This window comes from Leptonychotes weddellii, chromosome 5 (assembly GCF_054177405.1).
Source record: "Leptonychotes weddellii isolate Sample4059 chromosome 5, ASM5417740v2, whole genome shotgun sequence".
Lineage (NCBI taxonomy): Eukaryota > Metazoa > Chordata > Mammalia > Carnivora > Phocidae > Leptonychotes > Leptonychotes weddellii.
Genome location: NC_138373.1, coordinates 69,950,026 through 69,973,082, shown reverse-complemented (window position 1 = coordinate 69,973,082; position 23,057 = coordinate 69,950,026). Strand labels below are relative to the sequence as shown.

At 49.5% G+C, this 23,057-nt stretch overlaps 1 protein-coding gene across 6 annotated transcripts in view; it reads left to right on the top strand.

Moving 5' to 3' along the window:
• CRACR2A (calcium release activated channel regulator 2A) overlaps positions 1-23,057 on the top strand; it is a 201,030-nt gene that overhangs the window by 125,578 nt on the left and 52,395 nt on the right. For all 6 annotated transcript variants that reach the window (XM_081821065.1, XM_081821059.1, XM_081821060.1 and 3 more), the window contains 4 exons: positions 2,152-2,263; positions 3,397-3,580; positions 7,124-7,270; positions 21,808-21,898. In XM_081821065.1, the coding sequence (XP_081677191.1) occupies positions 2,152-2,263; positions 3,397-3,580; positions 7,124-7,270; positions 21,808-21,898 (534 nt within the window). The remainder of the gene's footprint in view (positions 1-2,151; positions 2,264-3,396; positions 3,581-7,123; positions 7,271-21,807; positions 21,899-23,057) is intronic.

Genomic DNA, 23,057 nt, shown 5'->3' with positions numbered 1-23,057 from the left:
GACCCCAGGCTGACAGTGGGGAGGGAGGGTGGAATACCCCGAGGAATGGACCAGAGTCGCTCGGATTTTCACTCTCCCTCCCATGTGATGCCTTTGGTTTCCAGTGGACCTAATAAGCTTCCTCCTCACAAAATTGACTCACTCCGCACCCCACATTCTTTTATTGTGGCTTTTGAGACAGCTGTTTATGGATTGTTTTGTTTTTTTTTTTTTAAAGATTTTATTTATTTATTTGAGAGAGAGAATGAGAGAGAGAGAGCACATGAGAAGGGGGAGGGTCAGAGGGAGAAGCAGGCTCCCCGCCGAGCAGGGAGTCCGATGCGGGACTCGATCCTGGGACTCCAGGATCATGATCTGAGCCGAAGGCAGTCGCTCAACCAACTGAGCCACCCAGGCGCCCCTGTTTATGGATTGTTAATAAGCCTGAGATTCTGCTGTATGCTAAGCAGAGGCACTTCTAGACTCTTTGCACACACTCTCACTCCTTTCCTTTCTAAAAAAACTCATTCATATTTAATTCAGTTCTTCTAAATGGCTTCCACAGCATCCTATCTTTCCACTTTGTAATGCATCCCAGTCTCCCTTAATGCACGACCTGCCAAATTAAACTTTATGGCTTATCAGCTAGAAGATTGCCATAGGATAAAGCCAAGTGTTCTTGCAAGTTATGTTATGGGCTTTCACACCTGCCAGCTCATTTTCATTGTTCAGATGGCTATATACCTTCTTTCCCACAGCCCCGTGGTGCTTGTCTTCAGCTGTCAGTCACTGGTACGCCGGCAGTTTTGTGCGGCTGTCCCTTAGGTACCAGGGAGGAAGGGGGACAGTCAGCTGGGCTATAATGAACTCCCCTGGGGAGTCCTCATTTGGAGACTTAGATTATTAGGGTATAAGAGAACACTTGCTTCAACGATGCAAATCAGCCTTGGCCTGGGGCCATGGCACATCAGGCAGGAGGCCAGAGGGAAGCGTCAGGAACTCAGCCACTGTCTCCTCGTCCCAGCAGCTGGTCCCTGCCCTCCCATCCTGTGTGGTCCTAGTCAGGCCAGGACTCAGCTTCAGTGTTGATTTATAACTTCCTTGCACACCATCTTGTCCAACTCCCCTTTAGAGCACACATGCTCTTGGGGGGATTGATACCTTAAGCCAGCGGCAGTTAACATCTTTTCGGGAATGAGTTGGGAGCCAGTCGGGAGCAGAAGCGGGGGGCACAGCCTGGAGAGATGGGTGTGGGTCACTTACACGGAAGAAGGGGGCTTCTCCAGCGTCCCCTCAGAGCTAAATGATCGAAATGCATGCCCACAGAAACTGACAAATGTGGTGCTAGGGCCCGGGGATATTGAGTGGCCTCCGTAAGGGAAGGCTTCTGAGAGTGTGACCCCTACCTGAATCTTAGCAGGGGAGCTAGCATGGCAGCGGGGGGGGGGGGGGCGAGGGTGGGCTTGGGGAGAGCAGGGAAGACTGACTGTGAAACCTCACTCCTCTGTCATTCCCTTGCTGAGCGGCCTTGGTGGGTCAGTGGATCGCTCTGTTTGTGTGTGTCTCTCTTTCTCTGCCTCTCTACTACTTTTTATTGAACATGGCACTGAGCCATGTTCTTTATGTTTACTCTCTCATTTAACCTGACAACACCATGCCGTGCAGCTATTATCCTACAACAGAAGTCAGTCCTGTACCATTTCCATCCTTTATGGTTGTGAAGAGGGCCAGCTTTGGCATCAGACCTGGATTTGACTCCTGGTATTGTTACTTACTGGCTAGGTGACCTTTGGGCAGGGAACTTGAACCTCACACTTGGTCTATAAAGTGGGGATAATGCCCACCTAAAGGATTGTCATGAGAATTAAATATAAATACACATGTTTATAAATATATTGATAAATATGTATTTATTTATAAATCTCCTAGCAAACTGCCTAGCACATTAGTAGGCACCCAATAAATAGTCAGTGTTGTAACATTCAAATGAGGGAGAAGGGTGGTAAAGAGGTCTTTTGTAGGACAGGGCCAACTCTAGACATTTTTGGCAGAAATCTCTGCAGTCCCAGGGCAGCCCTCCGTGATGATCTGAGTGTTGACCGTGGGGTCTGGATTGGGGCAGCCCTCCGTGATGATCTGAGTGTTGACCAGTACAGTCTGGATTGTTTTCAGAGGCTCCACGAGGAGTTACCACTCAGCCTGGAGGAACTGGAAGATGTGTTTGATGCCCTAGATGCTGATGGCAATGGCTTTCTGACACCAGAGGAGTTCACCACTGGATTTAGTAAGTTCAGATGGGTGCTGGGGCCCCAGGGTATGCATCTACCTAAAGCTATGTAAAGTGCACGCGTCCCCCACCAGATCTGTGGGTCTGTGTAGCCCAAACTTTCCTGCCCTCTGGAAGTTTCCAGGCTCTGGATTATTTGAGCCTCTTTTCTGTGTCCGTGTTGGCTGTTCATACCACTGTTCTCTCCGTGCCCACTACACGGTCACAGCCAGATCCCCTCCCCCCTGAGAAGGGCAAGCTTGGCATAAAAGGAGGAGCCGAGATGAGATTTCCAGCCTCTACATCTCCTCTCCTTTCCATGATACCAGTGCACAACACAGCACAATGGCTGCATGGTTCATTTCAACCTGGGTCTGGCTGAGTCTTCCAGATTGAGGGGAACCCACCATCAGAGGAATTTCTAGAGGGTTTGAATAGACCAGTCATTCTCAAGGTACCCAGGAGGAAGGAGAACAGAGATTCACGAACAAGATAAAGAAGCCGGATACACCATCAGATCAGATACTGATCAGATATTGATCAGAGCAGGTAGGGGTCAGCAGGCAAGTTTTACCAACCATCTGCCTCACACAAAGTGCTATATAGTTGGTTTGGAAGTATCTGAGGTTCTTCCTGAGCTCTAGGAGCTTATAATTGCCTCGAGAACATAAGACAGATTGCTGTATATTACAGGCAGTTTGAGTATGGAGAAAGCACACCCGAAATGTTTAAGTCGCTTATAAATGTGAAGCACCGTGATCCTGGTGGTGGGAACGACTAGATGATGTTATGGAGCAGTCAGGCTGCTGCTGGTGGTCGATGGAGGGGAGGCTCTTATTGTTTAGAGAGGAAATCAGTGAAGAGATGAGCTCTAAGCCAGACTTTAAAGGTTCGAGAACCACAAAGGTGCCACAGCACTGTTATCCATTCCGCCTTTCCCAGGCTCTAGCGTCTCTCAGAATCTCGTGGAAGTAGCAAAGTCCCCAAATCCAGAAGATGGTGGCAAGAATATTTGCTGTGGGGGGAGGGGGCCCCCTTTTCTTCTCTCAGATGAGCCTCCGATGATTCCTGGCAACTGAGAATGATAAGGTCTCCCTGGGTGAATATTTATTGATTGCCTGATTCAGATCCTTGTGCTGTGCATCCTCCAGGTCACTTCTTCTTCAGCCTGAACGAGCCAGGTCAGGAAGATGCCGGTGAACAGATGGCCCAGCTCCAGGAAGAGAAGGTGTATCAGTCCAGAGGGGAAGAGCATGTGGGCGCCATGGATGACGATGAGGAGACCCAGTTCCAAACGCTGATGGACAAACTTGGAGCCCAAAAGGGTTTTGAAGAGTAAGTGGTGACAGGGACTGGGGGGATGGAGCCCTGCCTAGGAGCCACCCCTTCATCTGCCCTGTGCGACATCAGTGTGTGTTAAGTGCTCAGCTAGGCCCCAGTTTCTGGGCTGCCAGCTAGAAGACTTGGCAGACTCTTGTCTCTGCTCTTTGCATTTTCTCATGGGAAGCACTGCGACGCCCCTACCCTCCCACTCTCCGCACTCCTACCATACAGTGTCAGCACAGTCCTTGGCTCCCTGAGGAGCACTATGCAGCAGAGGACCGTGCCGGGCCTGGAGGGGTTCTCTGTGCGTTTTGCTGGGGTTCCTCATCCCTGCCAGCTCACCAGCATTTCCTCCTCCCCCACCCCCGCCCCCGGAGCCAGCTTTGGGTCTCAGGGGCTGCAGGGCAGCCCGGCCCACCCCACAGTGGCGTGCTCCTGGCCGAGGCACCTCACGTGGAGGCATTTGCACACGGTGTCCCTGAGCCGAGCTAAGCCCGTCAGGAAGCTGAGGCGGGAAATTAACCAGTTTTTACCAGCCCACCACTTGGATAATCAGCAGCTCAGCTGAAAATTTCAGATGGCTGCAACTTCAACTGAAACACAATACCCCCATTTTTTTTTTCCAAAATGTATCTGACATTTAAAATGAAATGAAATAAAAATAGGATGAAATGAAATAAAAAGTGGAGTCACAGCTGGTGGAAACCAGTGGCCTAAAAACCACGGAATACTGTTCTCCCTTTTCCCATTGCCTTTTGCCTTTCCATTTCTGGGCCTCTCAGTCTTGGGTTGGGTGTGTGTTGCAGGAGTAGGAATGGCCTGATGATTGGAGCTGATGCGTCCCAAGCTTGGGAGGTGAAGGAGCTGTGGTTGGGAATGATAAAGAAGTAGCAGGAAAGGAGGGGCCTGCACACAACACTCAGGCCAAAGCAAGAATCTGTAGCTCTGTGGATTTTTGAGCAAACGATTTGGTAGACTGCATCATAGTTGAGAAAGGACAGTCAAAGGCCTGGGAGAGAGCCCGGTGAGAGGCTCTGGATGGTCGGTGCACTTGCCCCCCGGGGTGATCCCAGGACCCTGGGATCATGACCTGAGCGGAAGGCAGACGCTTAACCATCTGAGCCCATGGACGGGGGCAGGTGGGTGGGAGGTACGTTAGTCAGAGACCTGACTCAGCTTCTCTGAAGACAAAAGGCCAGAGCCCAGGGACCACTGCCAGTGACCCCGTGAAACCTCCTCCTGGAGGAGCGGGAGGAGAGGGCAGTGTGGATGAGCCACGGCACTGGCATGAAAGAGAGGCACCTCTCCACCCACCTGTCCCTTCTGGGGCAGCCCCCTTCCTAGCAGGGCTCTCAAAGCAGAGTTCACCTGATGTTCCTCGGAGGGCCTATGTCAGAGGTCTGTGAGGAACTGAGCCAGCATGAGGCATCCTGGGGAAGAGAAGGCCCTAGGAAAGGTTTCAAGGGTGGTTACAGAAACTGATATGCAGAAGATGGCGGCCAGAACTCTCCATCCCCATGGAAGCTAAATGGAAGGCGGCGGGCTGGTGTTGCAGCATGAGGGGAATGGCAAAACCACCGGGCCCCAGAGAAGGACATAAAGGAGGCTGTGAAGACTTTGGAGGTCTTCAAAGATTCACTCCCCAGAATGGCTTGTGTATTGTTCTGGGAGCAGGCAGATGGGTCAGCTGACCTCCCAGAATCCCGTCTAGCCCTGCTCTCTGAGTCCACCACCGTTTCATGAGGAGCAGAAGCGGTAGACCAGATGTCTGGACTCCCAGCTTTTCCCAATGGTCCAACTAGCTGAGTGATTTGGCAGCTTATGGGCCTTGGCTTATTTTTTCATCAAGAATGGACAGATTTGTCCCTTCTCCAGAAATTTTGGGGGGAGGGGATGTGGCCATGACGAAGTAGTTTGGAAAGGTTTGGAAGAGAGTCAGGTGGGTCTGCAAATCTCACTGGAGGCTCTGGCCAATTGGCTGTCTCGGCAGGAACTTGGCAGATGTGAACAGACAGACCAAGGCTAACAAGGTGGACCTTGATCTTATAATGCAGGTACTTCATGAGGGAAGCAGCCTGCCCCAATCATGGGAGGCCATCATCGTATGTCTCTGGGACTCTTGTATCTCTGAACCCCTTGTACCATCTCCATTGTATCTACAGTACAGCAAAGTGGACTGCCCTAGCCTGTTCTGTGTGGGTGGGGAAACAGAACTCATTCTGGGAAACGAGGAAGCTCCTCCCTCCCCTTCCCTTGCTTCCCGGATCACCTCATGTCATCTCAGTGCTGGGTTCCAACAGATAAGAAGTACTCGTTGGGTGATGGGTGGACGAGTGGTCCTGATGAGTTGGAGGACAGCAAGGGAAGGAAGGAGGGAGGGGCAGTGGATGGATGATCCGATAACTGACCAGCGGTACCCTCCCTTCTCAGTGGGCCTCCCTGTGCTGGGTGCAGAGAGTACTCTCGTGGCCCAGGCCCATTGCTAACCTGGTGCTGGCAAATAGCACTTCCAAGGAAAGTTGCTCAAATATAGTACTTGTCACACAAGAACAGAGGATTTTATTCTTTATCCTGAGGGTTCCCGGTTGTAGCTACCCTCAGATCATAGTGGTTTTAGAATTTACTGGGTTGCAGATCAGATTGATCTTGGGCTCCGTGTGATGGGTGGCCATAGATTTTCGAGTTTCTCCAGAGCATGGTCCCCGGTGTGTGCCACCGCCTCCTTCCTCCTGTCCCGGGTCAGTGTGGCCCCACGTGTCTTTGTTGCTCTGCGGTGCACACCTGCCTATGTGCCTGTTAGCCGGGGGTGGGGCTGGGGGAGGGGACGCTCTGGGCACGTCACTGTGTGTCTTTGTCTCTCTGCCTGCCTGTGTCCCTGCCAACTTTCTATTTGTCGTTCCGTGTGTGCACACGCATCTCGAAGATTGGCGCCTTCCCTTCCTTCTGCCTGTCAGTCATTCCCGTTGCCACCGGGCCCCAGTGGGGTGCTGCGTATTCTCTTCCATTCCCCGCGGTGACAACTGCTTTCTGCCATTCATCAGATGGCATGTCTTTACCTCTCAGCTATGAGGACCGTCCTTCCTGGGGCGACAAGCTCTCTCCTTTAGCTCCACGGCGTTAGTCCTCACACGCACCAGGCTCCTGTCCTCCTCTCCTCTTCCTGCCATTCTTCGATGCTCCCAGCACGTGGCTGTGCATGCTCAGCACCACCAGCCCATAGGGAAAAACTGGAAAGTGGAAGCAGTGGCGTGCGGGGTGAAGGAGGTCGACACAGGAGCCAGGCAGCCCCGAGTTTGACTCTTGACTGTGTCGTTTGCCAGCCAAGTGATCTGAGACAGCTCACCTCACCCTCTTCTGGGGGTGAGTAGAGCACCAGCCTCACAGGTTACCGAGAGGGTCAAATAAGCTTATATGCGTAGAGTACCTAGCATACAGCCAGCACTCGATAAGTGCTGGCCATCGTGATCATGATCATGACGTTCTGGCTGTCAGTTTCATGTCTGGGAACCGTGGTATTTCCACACTCGGACATTAATGCGCCCCTTTCTCTTGTAGTGAAAGTGATATCAAGCAACTCTGGCTACAGCTGAAGAAGGACGAACCTCACTTACTGGCCAACTTCGAGGATTTCCTGACCAGGACCTTCTCCCAGCTCCAAGAAGCCCATGAGGAGAAGAACGAACTGGAGTGCGCCTTGAAAAAGTAGGTCCCCAGCCTCAGCCATTCACTGTACCCGGGTGTGAGAAACAGAAACACAGAGTACGTTTTCTCATTCCGGGAGGCTCCCTGTCACGGTCTGCCAGAGTGGAGACTGGGACCTGTGGCTGTCATAGTAATAGTATAAATATTTTTAAGCCCTTGCTCACATTAATCAGGCCCTCACCATATGCTGGGCACTATTTAAACATATACACCTGCTCATTTGGACTATTCACTGTTATGCCCATTTTATAGATAAAGACATCAAGGTCCTGAAGGGTGAATGACATGCCCCAGGACATACAGCTTGTAAGTGGCAGAGCCAGCATTCAGAGCGAGATAGCCTGGCACCCGAGACTGGTTGGAAAACCACTGTCCCTGCCTCTAGACAGTGAGGCCCTGACACCCCGGGCCTACCCCCCAACTACAGACCAGCTCTGGGCCCCACTGAGTCCCCTTCTGACCACTCTCTGGAGCATCACAGCCTCACATCCGTCCTGCTGCCTCCTGGCCGCCAGGGCCTCTGCAGTCATTAGTGGTTTCTAGCTCTTCTCCTTTGCTTGGAGGAGGCAGCCCCAGCAAGGTGAGCCCTGGACCTGAAGCCAGCCGGAGTCAGCCTTGTGCCACAGACGTGGGGCCAGCCACATGGATGTTCATCCACCTGTGGGGATGCGTGCTGCATGTGTCCAGAGTCATCACATGCACGTCACAGCAGGGAGCTCACATTGGGTGAAGCATGGTGTAGCTAAGGATGGTTCATCATCCTGAAGGTGTGGCCAAAACGCAGGGCTGGGTCTGGGTAGCCCTCGGAAGCGTGCCGAAGCAGTCCTTGCAGTAATTCTGCCACGCACTCTCGTCCCCGCCCAGAGATCACTCCCTGCACGGGAGTCCTCGACGCTTCCAACACAGACCACGCGCCCTTCCTTGCAAAACTCCTAGTGCCTAGCACCGCCTCCTGGGGACAGGGCTTCAGAGTCCAGGCTGCTAGACTTCAGAGCCTCCGCCAACATGGCCTTGGGGAGAGCATGCAAGCCCTGATTTAGAAGGAGATCACCACGTGTCTTACAGCATAGATCAGCTATCCACACGTTGCCCTGAGTTCCTTTGCATCTCGTGCCTCCCCCAGATCAACTCTAAAAAGAACTTGTTGGGGTCCGTTGGGTATACGCAGGTCTGGAAAAAAGGACCCTTAGGAGCCTGAGTTATGAGAAAGTTGTGGTCAAGTAGTGCTGGGGAAAACACGGTTTGGCTGGAGGAGTATCATGAGCATTCTGGGGAGAGGCTCCCGAGGCTCAGAGAAAGGAAGGGTTGAGGGTAGAGTTCTGCACAGCTTTTAGCTGACAAAGCTGTGAGTCAGGACAGATCTGAGTTTACATCTTGGCTGCGCCGCTTGCGAGCTGTGTGACTCAGGCTAAGCTACTCAACCTCTCCGAGTCTTGGCTTCCTTATGCGTAAGATAGGGATGTTAACAAAATAAGTATTTGATGCACGTTAAAGTAATAATCCTTATTATTTTAAATAAGTCTGTTTGTCAGTCTTAGAGGATTCGCTGGCGGAAGTGGAGAGCTTGAGGCTTGATAGAAGCAGTGGTGAACTTCAAAGACCCCTTTATCCTTCCAGACAACATGGTGTAGAGCGAGCAGCCCTGGCATCGCCTGGAAATTTCTTAGGAATGCAGAATCTCAAGGCTCCCCAGACCCCTACTGAGTCTGCACTGTTACAAGATGTCCAGGTGCTTTGTGTGTGATTTGAGAGATGGGGAGCTGGCAGTCAGCTCTGCATTTAAGTCACGTGTGGCTCTCCAACCAGCTAGCCTTGTGAGCTTGCTCAAGTCTCTTGGCCTCTGTGAGCCTTGGTTTTCTCACCTGTATTCGTTTCTGACCCTCCCTGCACCCCCACTTTCCTCTGACCCCAACGTTGATCACCCCAAGGAGCTGCAGAAACACTCAGGCAGCACGTCGCAGAGAGGGGGGTACTCTATCACCCAAGCAGGGTGAGAGTGGTCATAGCCCGAATGGGCAGGCAGTGATCCAGCTCGCGGCCTGGAATCTTCACTGCAGGGTGCTTGTGCTGGCCTGCCCTTCCACAGGGAGAGAGCCATGCTTTTGGCTGGTGTCAGAGCCGGCAAGCCCTCACATTCATCCTAAAGTGGCCTCTTTTAGTGCTTTTGCCCCAGTTTAATGATTATTAAAAAGTTCTTGAGGTGAAAGTCAAGGCCACTCTCGGCTGCATGTGCAAAATGAGCTCGGCCATAGGTTCCAGCCCTCCGTACCCATCCTCTGTCGATATCCCTGCCAGGGACACCTGCGCTGGGTCAGCTGATGGAGGCCCACTCCTGGCTGGGTAGCTGTGGTGGGACTGGGGATTCCTGGGTTCCCTGGCCAGTCGCACTCCAGGGGTGTTCTCTGGGTGCAGAACCAGAGACCTGCAGGCTGTAGTGAGCAGAGCACTAAAATAGGAGGCAGGAGAAACCTGAGCTCTGGCCCAGGCACTGCCACTGATCAGCTGTGTGACCTCGGACAACTAGCTTTACCTCTCTGTGCGTCAGTTTCCTTACTGGCAACATGAGAAAATGGCTTGGTGTTTTTCAAGCTGTTTTGTGATCGTGACTCATTAGAAGAAATGCATTTGGCTTTGCAACTCCCAGACACTTCGATGTGTACATAACTGAAAATTTCCTGAAATGGAGCTCACCCTTATTACATGTGACATACTCTGACATTCTCTACTAGAGTCTCTTATTCTCTCGTCTTCTGTTAAAGAAACCAAAAGGCTGGTCACATCCTGCTTCTGGGTTATGACTGGACCAGATGAGCTATAAGGGTCCTCGGAGCTCAGCAGTCAAACAAGAAACTGGAAACCCTGATAGCATCTAGAATATTTAAATGGGAGTCTTGACAAATAATGCAGGGTGAGGTTAAGTGACTCGGAGACATCTTCTAGGAGATGAGTTGGGGAGTTTGGGGCTGTGTGTGTCCAGGCGTTGGGGAGGGAGGAGAAGGGGAGCTCTTGGGAATGGCCTGATTCAGGCTGGAGTTCGGGGGGACCCTGAGAACTGTTTGAACATCTCCCGGACTCCTCCACGGGCTGGCATTTCCACTCTGCCTGGAGAATGAGCACCTGTGGCAGACGTGGCTCTCGTCCTTGCTGCTGGGCGTCTAGCCCCGGCCAGGGCCCCGGGGACCCAGCACACTGTTACTCTGGCTCGCCTGTAACAAGCCCCTACTCTCTGCCCGGCTCTGAGTTGGACAAATAGAACTCAGAGTCCCCATCTTTGAGGAGTTTATGATCACGCTGATAAGGTCGAGCTCATACCCATACAAATTCCACCACAAAGCCGAGCCGAGAATTCCCATACCATTGAAACGCCAGATGACGTTGTCATCGGCAGCAGAGGCTTTTTCTTCCTTTTCCAGATCACACATCTCGTTTCTGTCTCCTGTGGAGCCCAGAGAAAATGGGACTGCTGAGGGTGGGCATCCTGTCCCGCGGGGTTTGAGTTTTGCTGCAGTGAGTGAACCAGGTCCACTCCAGCTTCCTTCAGGTTCTCTCCAGGTTCTGTAGGGGAGGAGTGTGCAGTGGGCTTGAGTGCCTGGAAAAGCTCCTAATAGCTCCTGTCCCAAGACCAGCCTCCGGGGCCCTCCGTACCTCACTGCCCTGGATTATTTGGTTTGGTTTTGTTTTTACCTGCCTATTGGGAATAGGTCAGTCTCCCACCCCCTTGTCCTTTGGGGTAGAGGTTGGGTCAGAATCCTGGGTACAATGTTCGACTCGGTTTTGCGTCCACTGGGAAGTAGCCACAGCCCCAGGGGGCACGGTAGAGACAAGTCAAATGCAGGAACCTCGGGCTAAAGCCTGGTTCTCCTGCTGAACTTCAGAACCTGGAGGATCCGCTGCATCTCTCCCAGGAAGTGGAGGCTAGACTGTAACAGAGCTGTGCTCCTTGTGTTCACTGCACAGAAGCTCCGAGAACTTTACATTTAGTGTGATGGATACAGTTTAGGCTTAGGAAGAACTTCAGGCCATCAGAATTACAGATTCCTGGAGCGCCTGGGTGGCTCAGTCGCTTAAGCATCCAACTCTCAATTTCGGCTCAGATCATGATCCCAGGCTCCTGGGATCGAGCCCCGAGTTGGGCTCCCTGCTCAGCGGGGAGTCTGCTTCTCCCTCTCCCTCTGCCCCTCCTCCCACTCATGCTCGCGCTCTCTCTCTCAAACAAATAAATAAAATCTTTAAAAAAATTATAGATTCCATTGCCATGGAAAGCATCTTTCTAATTATCTTTTCCTGGAAGAAAAAAAAAAAACAAAAAAACAAGCTTCAGCTCTCCAGGGGATGTAGAGTGGTACTGTCTGGAGGCAGCAACAGATTCAGACCTTTTTGCCAGAATCATTAGGGGGTGCAGAAGTCCCACCCCAGGCAGGCCAGATTCATTTGGTCTGGGGTGAGGACTCGAAGTCTGCATTCATAAACTATCCTGAGGGATTCTGACTTTTTTTTTTTTTTTGAGAGAGAGAGAGAGAAAGTGAGTGAGAATAGGTGGGGGCGGGCTCAGAGGGGGAGGGAGAGCCAGAACCTCAAGCAGGCTCTGTGCCCAATGTGGAGCCCAACGCGGGGCTCAATCTCATGACCCTGAGATCACGACCTGAGCCGAAATCAAGAGTCAGATGCTTAACCGACTGAGCCATGCAGGCGCCCTGAGATTCTGACTTTTGACCAGAGTTGACATGTGCTGGATACATAGGCCTGGTTAGGTTCTTTTTATTTATTTATTTATTTGACAGAAAGAGAATGAGAGAGAGAGCACATGAGAGGGGGGAGGGTCAGAGGGAGAAGCAGACTCCCCGCTGAGCAGGGAGCCCGATGCGGGACTCGATCCCGGGACTCCAGGATCATGAGCTGAGCCGAAGGCAGTCGCTTAACCGACTGAGCCACCCAGGCGCCCCATGGCCTGGTTAGGTTCTTTACGAGGATCTAACCCTGAGGCTGGGGGTAAGGATGAATTAGGTGGTGTCTGGAGAGTGCTTTGAGCTCTTGGAAGAAAAGTGCTTTCAAAGATCAAAGGCAGGCCGTGGGCTGTACTCTGCCTGCTCAGGCCTCTGTAGCTCAGTATCCTGGGAGGACCACCCAGGCTGCCTGCTTCACATCACTGGGGGACCACACTTGGCTTTGACAAACAGCAACACTCCCCAGGGCCTTGTTGGAATCAGTTCCTCCTGTGCACAGCCTTTCTTGTCCAGCTGAGTCAGGCCTCGGGCAGTTTCGTGGGAGCCTGGGGGCCCTTAAATTGCAGCTCCTGCCCAGCCACTATCCAGGCACTTTCTGTCTAGAGGGATTTCCCTGGGCTCTGGGAGGGTGTCCAGACCAGGAGGGAAGGTGTCTTACAGCCTGACATGCAGCCTACCTGGAATTCCGGCTGTACTGCTACAAGCCTGGGAACTGGGATTCTGTAATATGAAGCTGCAGAGACATGAGCATCTTTGGGGGAGGAGGGTCACCGCTTCCCTGGCCCTGTCTCCAGATAGGGCAGCAAATAAAGCATCATGCGTATGGCAGGCGGCCCTTGCGTTCCACCTGCGAAGGACCTTAGCTGTGTGGTTCTCGAATGTTCGCTTGCTTCAGCATTACCAGAGGATCTTGGTTGAGAGGTGGATTCCTAGGTCTCTTCCCCAGAGAGTTTAAATCGGTATGTCTTGGGGAGGGAGCCCAAGAATGTGCATCTTAGTGCACATCCCCAGTGGGTGTGACGCAGGCAGGCCACACACCCCACTTTGAGAAATGCTGCTCGAGCCTGTTTTTCCAGAATATATCCACCTGCAAAAGGTACACTCCAGGGTGCCCTTCCAGTCTGGAATTTTAGTCTTGTTCTTAGGGTGAAGATAAGAAGTTTTTGGTGAGGGTCTTAAGTAATGATGTTATGGCTCAATAAGGCACACGTTTTTTATTGGTATATTATCATCTGAGGCAGAAGCACAGTGTTATCTGAAGCAAACTGAAAGGTGAGGATTATCTGTGCTCTGTATACACCATGGGCATGATTTGTAAACCTAATGAAAAATGGGCTGCTTTATAGGATGGGATAAAGCTGCAAAGTTGGTTTATACAAGGCAGCAGAATCTAATTAGGGAGAAACCATCCATCTTGAAAATCCAATTGACGATTATACAGTCTTTGCAGAATTTTATACAAACTCTTATGTTTTCCTTTCATTCAGCTCTACTCCAGTCACGTCGTGGGTAGTGTGCATGCATGTGCGTGGGTGTGAGACAGAGACAGGCAGAGACAGAGACAGAGATAGGGAGGCAATTAGAGAGACTGACTTCAGGAGAACAAGAAAACCCCAAACAGGATTTTTCTAGGAAGAACTTCTCTTTGCTGTCCAGAGCCTGCAGCTGCCTGAAGAAGGTGGCAGGGGGCAGCAGCGAGTCTGAATCCCGCCTTTACCATTCTCATCCCAACCACCAAGCAGGCTGAGCCTGAACGTGCTTCCATTTTCTTTGGCAAATAGCAAACTCCTGGAGACTTTTCAGTCCCAGGGTCTTCACTCTGTGCTCAGTGCACATGGGGTGAGGGTGGGGAAGACATGGGAAAAGGGATCAGGCCCTTCTGGTGATCTCGGCCCTCTCTAGCCCTGGTGGGCCCCATTCCTTGCGCCAGTTCCCGCTCAGCTCCACAATTGACAGACTCCAGGTGGAATCTGGATAGTTGGTAATCCTGAACACAAATGTATGGAGTTTCCAGTGTAAGCACTTAGGATGCTTGGAAAGACACAATGGTGTCGTGGATGGAACATGAGACAGGGAGTCAAGGCCTGGGTTCTCCCTTTACTCAGACCCTGGGTATCTGGGTGCCCACAGACTGGTCACTTCCTTGCTCTGACTCTCATTTTCTTCACATGCAAAACAAGGAGGTTGGGAATACATGAGCTTTTCAAGCCCAGGCTCTGATGGGGAGAGAGATTCTTCCTCTCTTCACATCTGCCTTTCACCAGATTGTGCAAACTAGGAGACGTGATCAGACCACTGCCCTTGCACATGGAAACACATGAAATCAGGATGATTACTCTCCAAGTCCGGAGGCATTTCTAAGCTCTGCCTTGAGTTCAAGCTTCTGTAATTTATCTAAAAGGTAGAAAAATGCCATTTGCCCAAGGTCAAGACTACACCTTCATTTAGGGAAGAAGGAACTACTATTTTTCCTGAAATGATTTCAGCACACCCCTGCCTAGAACCTAGAAGGTTGACCAGATGACTTTCTGAGACCTTCTGAAATTTGAACAGATTCTGTTCCTAAGTGAAGGCAAAAAGAAAACAGCAAGCAGGAGAAGGATATTTTGACCAAGCAATACTCTATAGCAGGAAGGCCTTGGCCCGTGTGTCATTAGCTGGAACCCCAGTGGTACTGAGCATTAATGCTTTACTCCAGTGTGGTACCTTAACTCTCTGTGTGCAAATCACTTTGTGAAGGTTAATTAATTTTCACAGTCCCTGTGGGAACCTGGCAGGGTAAGTTATTGCTAACTACATCTCACCTTTCAGTTCCCTGCAAATAATCTGTAAAGGCCTCTCAGAACTAAGCCTTGTATTTACATGAGAATCACTGTATCTCCACCCCTACTCCTTTCCCACACATCCCATCCTAAATCTCCAATACCCCGCACATGCTTACAGTTCTCCTTTAGAGAACAGATGTCTGCCATAGTCAGACACCCTAAGTGCCGTTCTGTCCTCTAAGCCTGGCTTTCAAAAGGACTCATTCTTGGGCGCCTGGGTGGCTCAGTTGGTTAAGCGACTGCCTTCGGCTCAGGTCATGATCCTGGAGTCCCGGGATCGAGTCCCGCATCGGGCTTCCTGCTCGGCAGGGAGTCTGCTTCTCCCTCTGACCCTCCCCCCTCTCATGTGCTCTCTCTCTCTCTCATTCTCTCTGTCTCAAATAAATAAATAAAATCTTTAAAAAAAAAAACAAAACAAAAAACAAAAGGACTCATTCTTTCAGATCCATCACTGCCCTATGGCATCCTCAGTATATAATTATTGTTTCTTCCCTTCACTCTTGAAAATCTCCCTTTTCTGGAGTACCTGGGTGGCTCAGTCATTAAGCGTCTGCCTTCCCCTCGGATCATGGTCCCAGGGTCCTGGGATCGAGTCCCACATCGGGCTTCTTGCTTGGCGGGGAGCCTGCTTCTCCCTCTCCCACTCCCCCCAGCTTGTGTTCCCTCTCGCTTTGTCTCTCTCTGTCAAATAAATAAAATCTTTAAAAAAAAAAAAGAAAGAAAAGAAAATCTCCCTTTTCTGGACTCAGCCTCTCTTAACTTTTCCCCTGAGAACTCTACCATCTCCCCACTACTGTAGGGGGCTCTGTCCACTTCCCTCCAGGTAGGGCTCTGTGGTCACAGAGTTGCTATCAGCCAGAGCTAGGGAGGCACAGTGGGGTGGGGTCTACTGCACGGTGTGTGGCTTCTTTCACCTGCTCCTTTCCTCCATGCCACATTAGCATTGAACTTGGTGTTCTTAGCGGCTAAAATCCTGGTGTACAGAGCCCATCCCATTGGTCTAAATTATTTCACCCAGCGTGTTACTTTACAAAGCGCTTAACCAATACTTAATGTTGATGGTGATGTTACAGCTCTCTCTTTCCACACTTAGTCTTCTTCCTGAGCCACCTCAGGTTTTGTCCTTCCCCAAGTCTTCTGTTCCCTGTGTTTCCCCATTCTCACACACATCTGCTGCTGCATAATTCCGCTTCAGTTTCTACTTGCCCCTTGGCTGAAATCCGAAGGAATTATAAAGCAGCAACTCTTAAAAAGGGGTCCACAAGCCCCTGGAGAATCAGAGAACTCATTTACTTAGAATTTATTAAATGCATTCTATCGGCTACCTATTGTGCTAAATAACTCCACATGCATTATCTTATTTAAACCTCACGACTTCACTCTAAAGTAGGTATTGCTATCTGATTTTCCAGATGCAGAAAGCCTCAGGCTCACTGAGGACATGGGACTTGTCCAAGGCCACAGAGCTTGTAAATGTCAGGATCAGGATTTGAACCAAGGCCTTTTTACTCTGGGTCTAAGGAATTCTGACCCAACCATAGCTGTCAGCAGGTTATAACCTAGACTACACTGGAATATGCTAGAGGCACTATCCAGCCATTATACTGAAAGAGCAAGAAAGTGAGGATAAATGGTGCTCATAACTACTCCACTGCCTCCTTATATTTGTTTCCCTGTCTCATTGAGAGCTCGTGTCTCTTTCTCTCCCTATTCTCTGTCCCTCCTCCCCCTGTAGCTCAAAATGACTAGGCACAGATAGCAGACAAGGGAATAATTAAATAAACACTGCCCTGGGTTGTGTGTTGGGGGGGTGTTTTAAGAATGGGTAATAGAAGATAGGTTGAATATTTATGCCCACATGGTATGAAAAGCTCAGAGAGTTCTATTATAGATTGCTATCTTTGTCTTTTTCAATATTTTTACCAGTGGCATGAACAAAGGAAGATAAGGAAGAATATTTTGTAGTAATTTAAAAAGTTCCATCCATAAAGAAGCTACAACAGAAATAAACTTTTAGGCATCAAATAACATAGCAGCAAAATAGGTAAGGCAAAAACTTTTATAAAAAAAGAACATTTGATAAAAACAAGACTTGAGAAGATTTTAACAAACTTATCTAGGATTTGATACATTAGTCAGGCAAAAAGTGCTATAAGTATGTAAAATATTTAAAACCATCAAGCAGCAAGCTTAATTTAAGAGATAAATATAGAGTTGTGTACCCTGCAGTAGAATACACATGCTTCTCATGAAGTTATGCAAAAAGTGATAATGTTTTTGATTACACAGGAAAGGTTCATAGATTCTAAGAAGTAGATACCTTACCAATATATATATTTTTACTAATAAACTATTTTTTTACAATAAACTAGAAACCAGTAGTTTTTATATTAAAAACACTCTTTTAGGGGTGCCTGTGTGGCTCAGTCGGTTAAGTGTCTGACTTTGGCTCAGGTCATGATCTCAGCGTCCTGGGATGGAGCCTGCATCAGGCTCCATGCTCAGTGAGGAGTCTGCTTCTCTCTCTCTCTCCCTCTACCCCTCCTTCTGCTCATGCTCTCTTTCTCTCTCAAATAAAGAAAATGTTAAAAAATTAAAAATAAAAACACTTCTAAACAACTCTCAGATGAATTAAATAATCAAAACTGACAAACTAAGATAATATATTATTTATCTTACATTATGATTAAAAATGTAAAATACCAACAAAGCTTGGAAGGTCATTGAGTACACTGGATGACCAGTTGGGATCCATTAAGATAATGTCAGGCTGGAAAGATGGATGGACTCTAATAGAATTACATCTGAGATCTTGCTCTGGTGTCCAAAAAGCCAATGACAGAAGCACAAGGTGGAAGAGATATGATTCAGTAGCACCATCTTTAAAAGAAGAACAATCACACAGACAAAAGATTTAGAGGTTTTATTTGACAAATGAGTTCGGCATTCATCAACTGTGATGTGGCTGCCAAGAAAAGTTAATGTGATTTTAGGCTGCATGAATAGATATGCAGCGTCTAGAACAAGAGAGGCATAGTCCAGCTCTAAGCTGTGCTAATCAGACTTCACACACTGGGCATTCCGTTGGGGGTTCTGTGGCTCGAGGAAGCTAAATCAGGGCACATTCAGAGAAAAGTAAAGAGAAAGGTGAAGGGATGTACAAAAAAAAAAAAAGATCCCCATGAGCCATGGTTGGAGGAAGTAAAGAGACATGGCATAAACCCAAGGCAACTCCTTGAAGTCTTAATGCTGTTTTCAAATATATAAAGGGTTTTTATGCAGAGGAGGGCTAAGGTCATAGAAAGACATATTTCTGTGAGCCAGAATATTCCAAAGATGAAAGAGCTGTTTAGAGATCCAGCCAGGTTTCCTATCGCTAGAGGTGTTCTAACCTAGTTTGGGTAAATACATGGCAGGGACATTGTGGCAAGGGTTTTAGCACTGGGAAAATAGGTGGTTGGATCAGGCAGACCTTCCAACCCTGAAATTCTTCAGTTCCTCTGGAATCCGGTGTTCCCTGAGTATGGTCTTTCCATGGGCTACTGATTTAGGTATCCCAAGTCTTAAATTGATTTTGTACACATTTTCAGCATTCACATTTTGAGCATAGACCCTGCGGATGATGAAAATGACTGAGTGTCCTAACCTCGATGAGACAGCATCAGCCCAGATGAGACAGTTTTTCGGGATTTTAAAAGGAAACATTCAATTAAAGACATCTGATGTTCTAAGAGTTCAGAGAAGGGGTCAGCGAGCGTTCGAATAGGTGGGGAAATTCTCACGGGGAAGATGAAAAAGTATATGTGTGCTTCAGGCAATCTGAGCGGTTTTCGAAATTGTGCTAACAGAGATGTATGTACTGAGCAAGCATAATTGGTTGCTTCTCTCCTTTGGTGGGGGAATATGGTGTGCGGGCTGGCATGCCACATGCCACACGGGCAGACCTCTTTAGAGTGTCTCTCACGATTACCCTTCTCATGGCCACTGCAGAGCTCCCCACAGACACAGGCTTCCGGCCCTGCAGCTCCCGCTCACACACAGCCTGTGTCTCTAACAGATGGATCTGACAGGAGCCTTTATTGATGAAGCTTTCCGTTCTTCATCTTCCTGATTGCCTCTCACCTTTTCCAAACCCAGCAGCACTTTTATCCTTGAAACTAAGACCTTCCTCCCCTTGGGGGACAATGGCTCTTGCCCTCCACAGCCCATGACAATAATTACAATAACAAATAATCCCTTACATTTACTTAGGGCTTTGCTGTTCCAAATGCTTTTCACGCCGGCTCTCTTGTTTGTTCATCATGCTGGTGCCAGGGCAGGGTGGGGAGGAGTGGGGACTCGGGGCACGTGCTACTCTGGGATGTAAGGAGGTCAGAGTGCTCAAGGTCACACTGAGGATTTGAGCTGATTCCGGGTTCAGAACCCAGGGCTTTTGAAGCCCTGAGCTGGTTTAGTGGTGTGAGTGGTATGAACAGCACTGTGATGCCCCCCATTCCTGGCGCTCATGTGTCTGACTAGGGCTGGTCATGAGTCAGTTGGTCAGTCCATGGGACTCATCCTCTGAAGACCTTCAGGCCTGGCCCAGTCCCCTAGGATGCCAGCTTTATTCAAAAGCATTTCCAGAGGTTTGGTTCCATGAATAAGTCTGGTTAGCCTGGACCTGGGCTCATTAAAGCCCACCTGGAACCCCAGGGCTTCTTTGCAATGGACCCAGCCTTTGTTAATGAGGGCTAGAAGGAGGCACCATTCAGAGACTGTCTGCCTTCCCCCTATTTGTTTTTTTAGCAATCTGCAAAATTACTTACTTTATGACAAGCAAACTGACATGCGAGCATGAAGAACAGAGTTTGTTGATTTAATCAAATGAAACATAGAGCAAAGTTAATATAACACATTTAATGATGGTATAGAATTGATGCCCTGTATGGTTATTAAGCATAAATGGTAAACAGCTTATATGGATGACTGTAATTAGTATTGCTTTATCAGAGCAAATCAATTTTTAAGTTACTCTCATCTCACTTTATTAGTTCTTCAGTATTTATATAGTTGGAATCACTGTCTAAAGTTGTCCTTTATACCATCTGCCATCTAGCACCTGAATTTCTTTGAACATAGGAAGATAATGCCAGGGACCCAGAGAAGACTTTCTTTCTGAAAGTCCCTTCAGATGGTGTTCATTTCTGCCCTTGAGGTGTCCCTATTCAAGAGCAGGTACATTTGCTCCTTATTTCTTATACTTATTATGGGCTGGCTAATGACAAAAGTAACAATCCAAAACATTTGTCATTTAGCACGAAGAGATTTCTTACTCTTAGCCAACCAGAAATTTCCTACGCCCAGGATGGTAGTAAACACAGGGCTCCAGCTCGTGGAAGTCACCTTTTGCTGAGCGCATCCTGAGGCCATTGCCATACTCACTCCAAAGGTTTCTGGCTTTGGGGGTACAGCCAAGAGAGGGAACTTAGAGGCTTCTGCTTCGATATGAGTGACCTTGGCCATGACGACTCACACCAGTTCCTTGTCTGGGTCACTTTTGTGGTTCCTGTAGACCTGGACGGATGCCAGGCAGAATGGCTCCTTAGTCACGTTCCATCTGTGTGGCATAGGTAGCAAGTGAGGAAGGGACATCCTTGGGCAGCAGGGAAGGCCTGGCACTAGATTGGAGTCCTGAGTGGACATCGGGGAGGTGGAGGTTAAAACGATGAAGGACTCAGAGGAATAAGCACGTTGCCATCCTTGATGTTTTGTTCAGAAATCTTCCCAGTACCCCTTAGAACTGAAAACCAGAGCCCTTTGCTTCGTTATTAAAGTCTCATTCCTTGGATAAAGGGCAGAGGGGGCTTGCCACCATTTGAGTTTAGAATGGCAAGTGCCAAATGTTATAGTATGAGTAGGTTCAAAACAGACCTTGAGAACCAAGACATCAGCCTGCTCCTGAGCGTGGATTCTTCCCCTTAACAGGTGAGAAAGAGGACCAGGGGGCACTAAGCCAGAGAGAAACTTTCAGTGCAGGTCAGAGAAGAGGTGTCACGGTGCAGTCCCCTGGGATGCTTTGTCCAGATAACTTCCATCTCTGTTCAAATTTTCAGCCTTCTTGTTTGAATTTGGACGTGGGTGGGGGGCGGCACTCAAAGGAGGACCTATCTGGACAACACCAGAGATGACCTATACATCTTGTTCCCAAAGCCGTATTTGTCTTGGTCTCTATATAGGAGCAGGGTACCCAGGTATCTCCTTCCCGTCCTGTGGGGGTCCTCAGTGTAAGAAGAAGATGCTGGCAGGGGGATGAGGACATCTCATCATCACTGCCCGCCTTGAACAAGCCTGCCCCTTCTCATGCTGTCTGCCTGGGGCCCTGGACCTGAGATGGCATGAGCACTGGACAGGTGTGGCCCCCCCTTCTTTTGTCGGGGGTGTGGTGTCGGTGGTTGTCCTTATCATGGAATCTTTTGACATTTTCTGAGCAATGTGCATCACACGAGCACACAGTTTCGGGAGAGCCCTCTGACTGTGCCGTTCAGACCATGCTAATGTAGCCAAGTAGAAAGAAAGCATCCAAAGTGGGAAGGAGAGCAACCAAGAACCCAAATAGGAAAGAAGCCCGCACAACACAACTTTATGCTGACTATAGGTGTAGGGACCAGCGGACAATAGGGAGGTCCGTCCAGCAGAGGCCAGGGGCTCGTTGTTGAAATAAAGCGAGGTTAAGGAAGATGGAGCCAGGGAAGCCTCACTGAGGAGTGTAGGGGTCATCTAGAAATGATGGCCTCCTCATCCAGGAGGAGGAGAAGGTCCTGCTAGGCCTGCGTGGTCCGCTAATCCTGAGGAACCGATCTCGCAGCTTCGGCGGATGGGACCTACGCAGTCACCCCCACCAACCCAAGCTCCTGACGGGGTCCTGGTGCCTGGGCCCCAGGACTTGTGCTGTAGGATAAAGGAACTTGGGTGTAGACCTCATGAAACTCTCCTTCTGCCACCTCTGCAGGAAAATTGCTGCTTATGATGAAGAAATCCAGCATCTCTACGAGGAGATGGAACAGCAAATCAAGCATGAGAAGGAGCAGTTTCTCCTAAAAGTAAGAGTCCACACCGGGGCTCGGCTCTGAGGGCCCGGGGGAAAGATCGCCTGCTCTGACCCCCACCCCAAGTTGAAGATTGCAGCACCCCCACCCGCGGCACCGTGGGTTCCCTGTTTCTCTGCTTTAGATTTTTCAAGGCATCTGTCACCCTCACATGTGGCATTTAATTTCCTTCTTTATTTTTGTTGATTGGGGTCTGTCTCCTACTAACTTGAAAGCTCCACAAGAGCAGGAATCTTTCTTTCACTTGCTAATGCGTCCTCAGCACCTCAGCCAAGCTTGGAGCGTAGTAGGTCCTCAACAAACATGTGTTGAATCACTGAATGAATGAACAAGGGACAAAGGAATGAATGAATAAATGAGCGAAAGGATGAAGGTACATGCGTTGCCCATCGCAGCAACTTGAAGACAGGGTCTGACACCGGCTGGTCCCCAGAGCTATGTGGCAGGCCCACCCAGATGCAGTCCATTCCACTCCGTGCGCAGCAACTCTTCTCAGGGGCCATCATTAGAGTCTATGCTTCCCATCCTTTCCCTTAGACACCTAGAAAATTTAATACCCAAGACAAGTCAAATCCCACCCTTCTCGGACACTGTGGGAGAACATTTAAAACATGCATCCCCTGTTCCTCGTCTGGCACTTAGTTTCCTACCAAGCCCTGCTGTTTGTCTTGGGAGGTCAGAATTGGTGAAATTCTCCCCTTTTGCAAGCTAAGCAGGGGCCTTTGGGGAACATATTTATAAAACAAAGCTACAGGAAACTCTCTCTTACCTATTTTTGGATTATCCAGCTTGGTGGGTTCTCAGCAGAAAAGTCTTTAATCTCGAATGGTAGCCTCCTCCCTTCCTTCAGGCTGCTATTACAACGATGCCATAAACAGGTGGCTTATAAACAACAAACATTTATTTCTCACAATTCTGGGGGCCGGGAAGTCCAAACTCAGGGGGCCAGTGGGGGAGTCAGGTTCTGGTGAGAGCCCACTTCCTGGGTTTGGCTGTGGCCTTCTTGCTGTGTCCTCACAGGGCGGAGGGCGCAGGCAAGTGCCCTTTAATAAGGGCTCTAATCCCACTCCTGTGGGCTCTGCCCTCATGACGCACTCACCTCCCAAAGGCCCCACCTCCTCGGGGCCATCACCTTGGGGCTTAAGTTTCAACA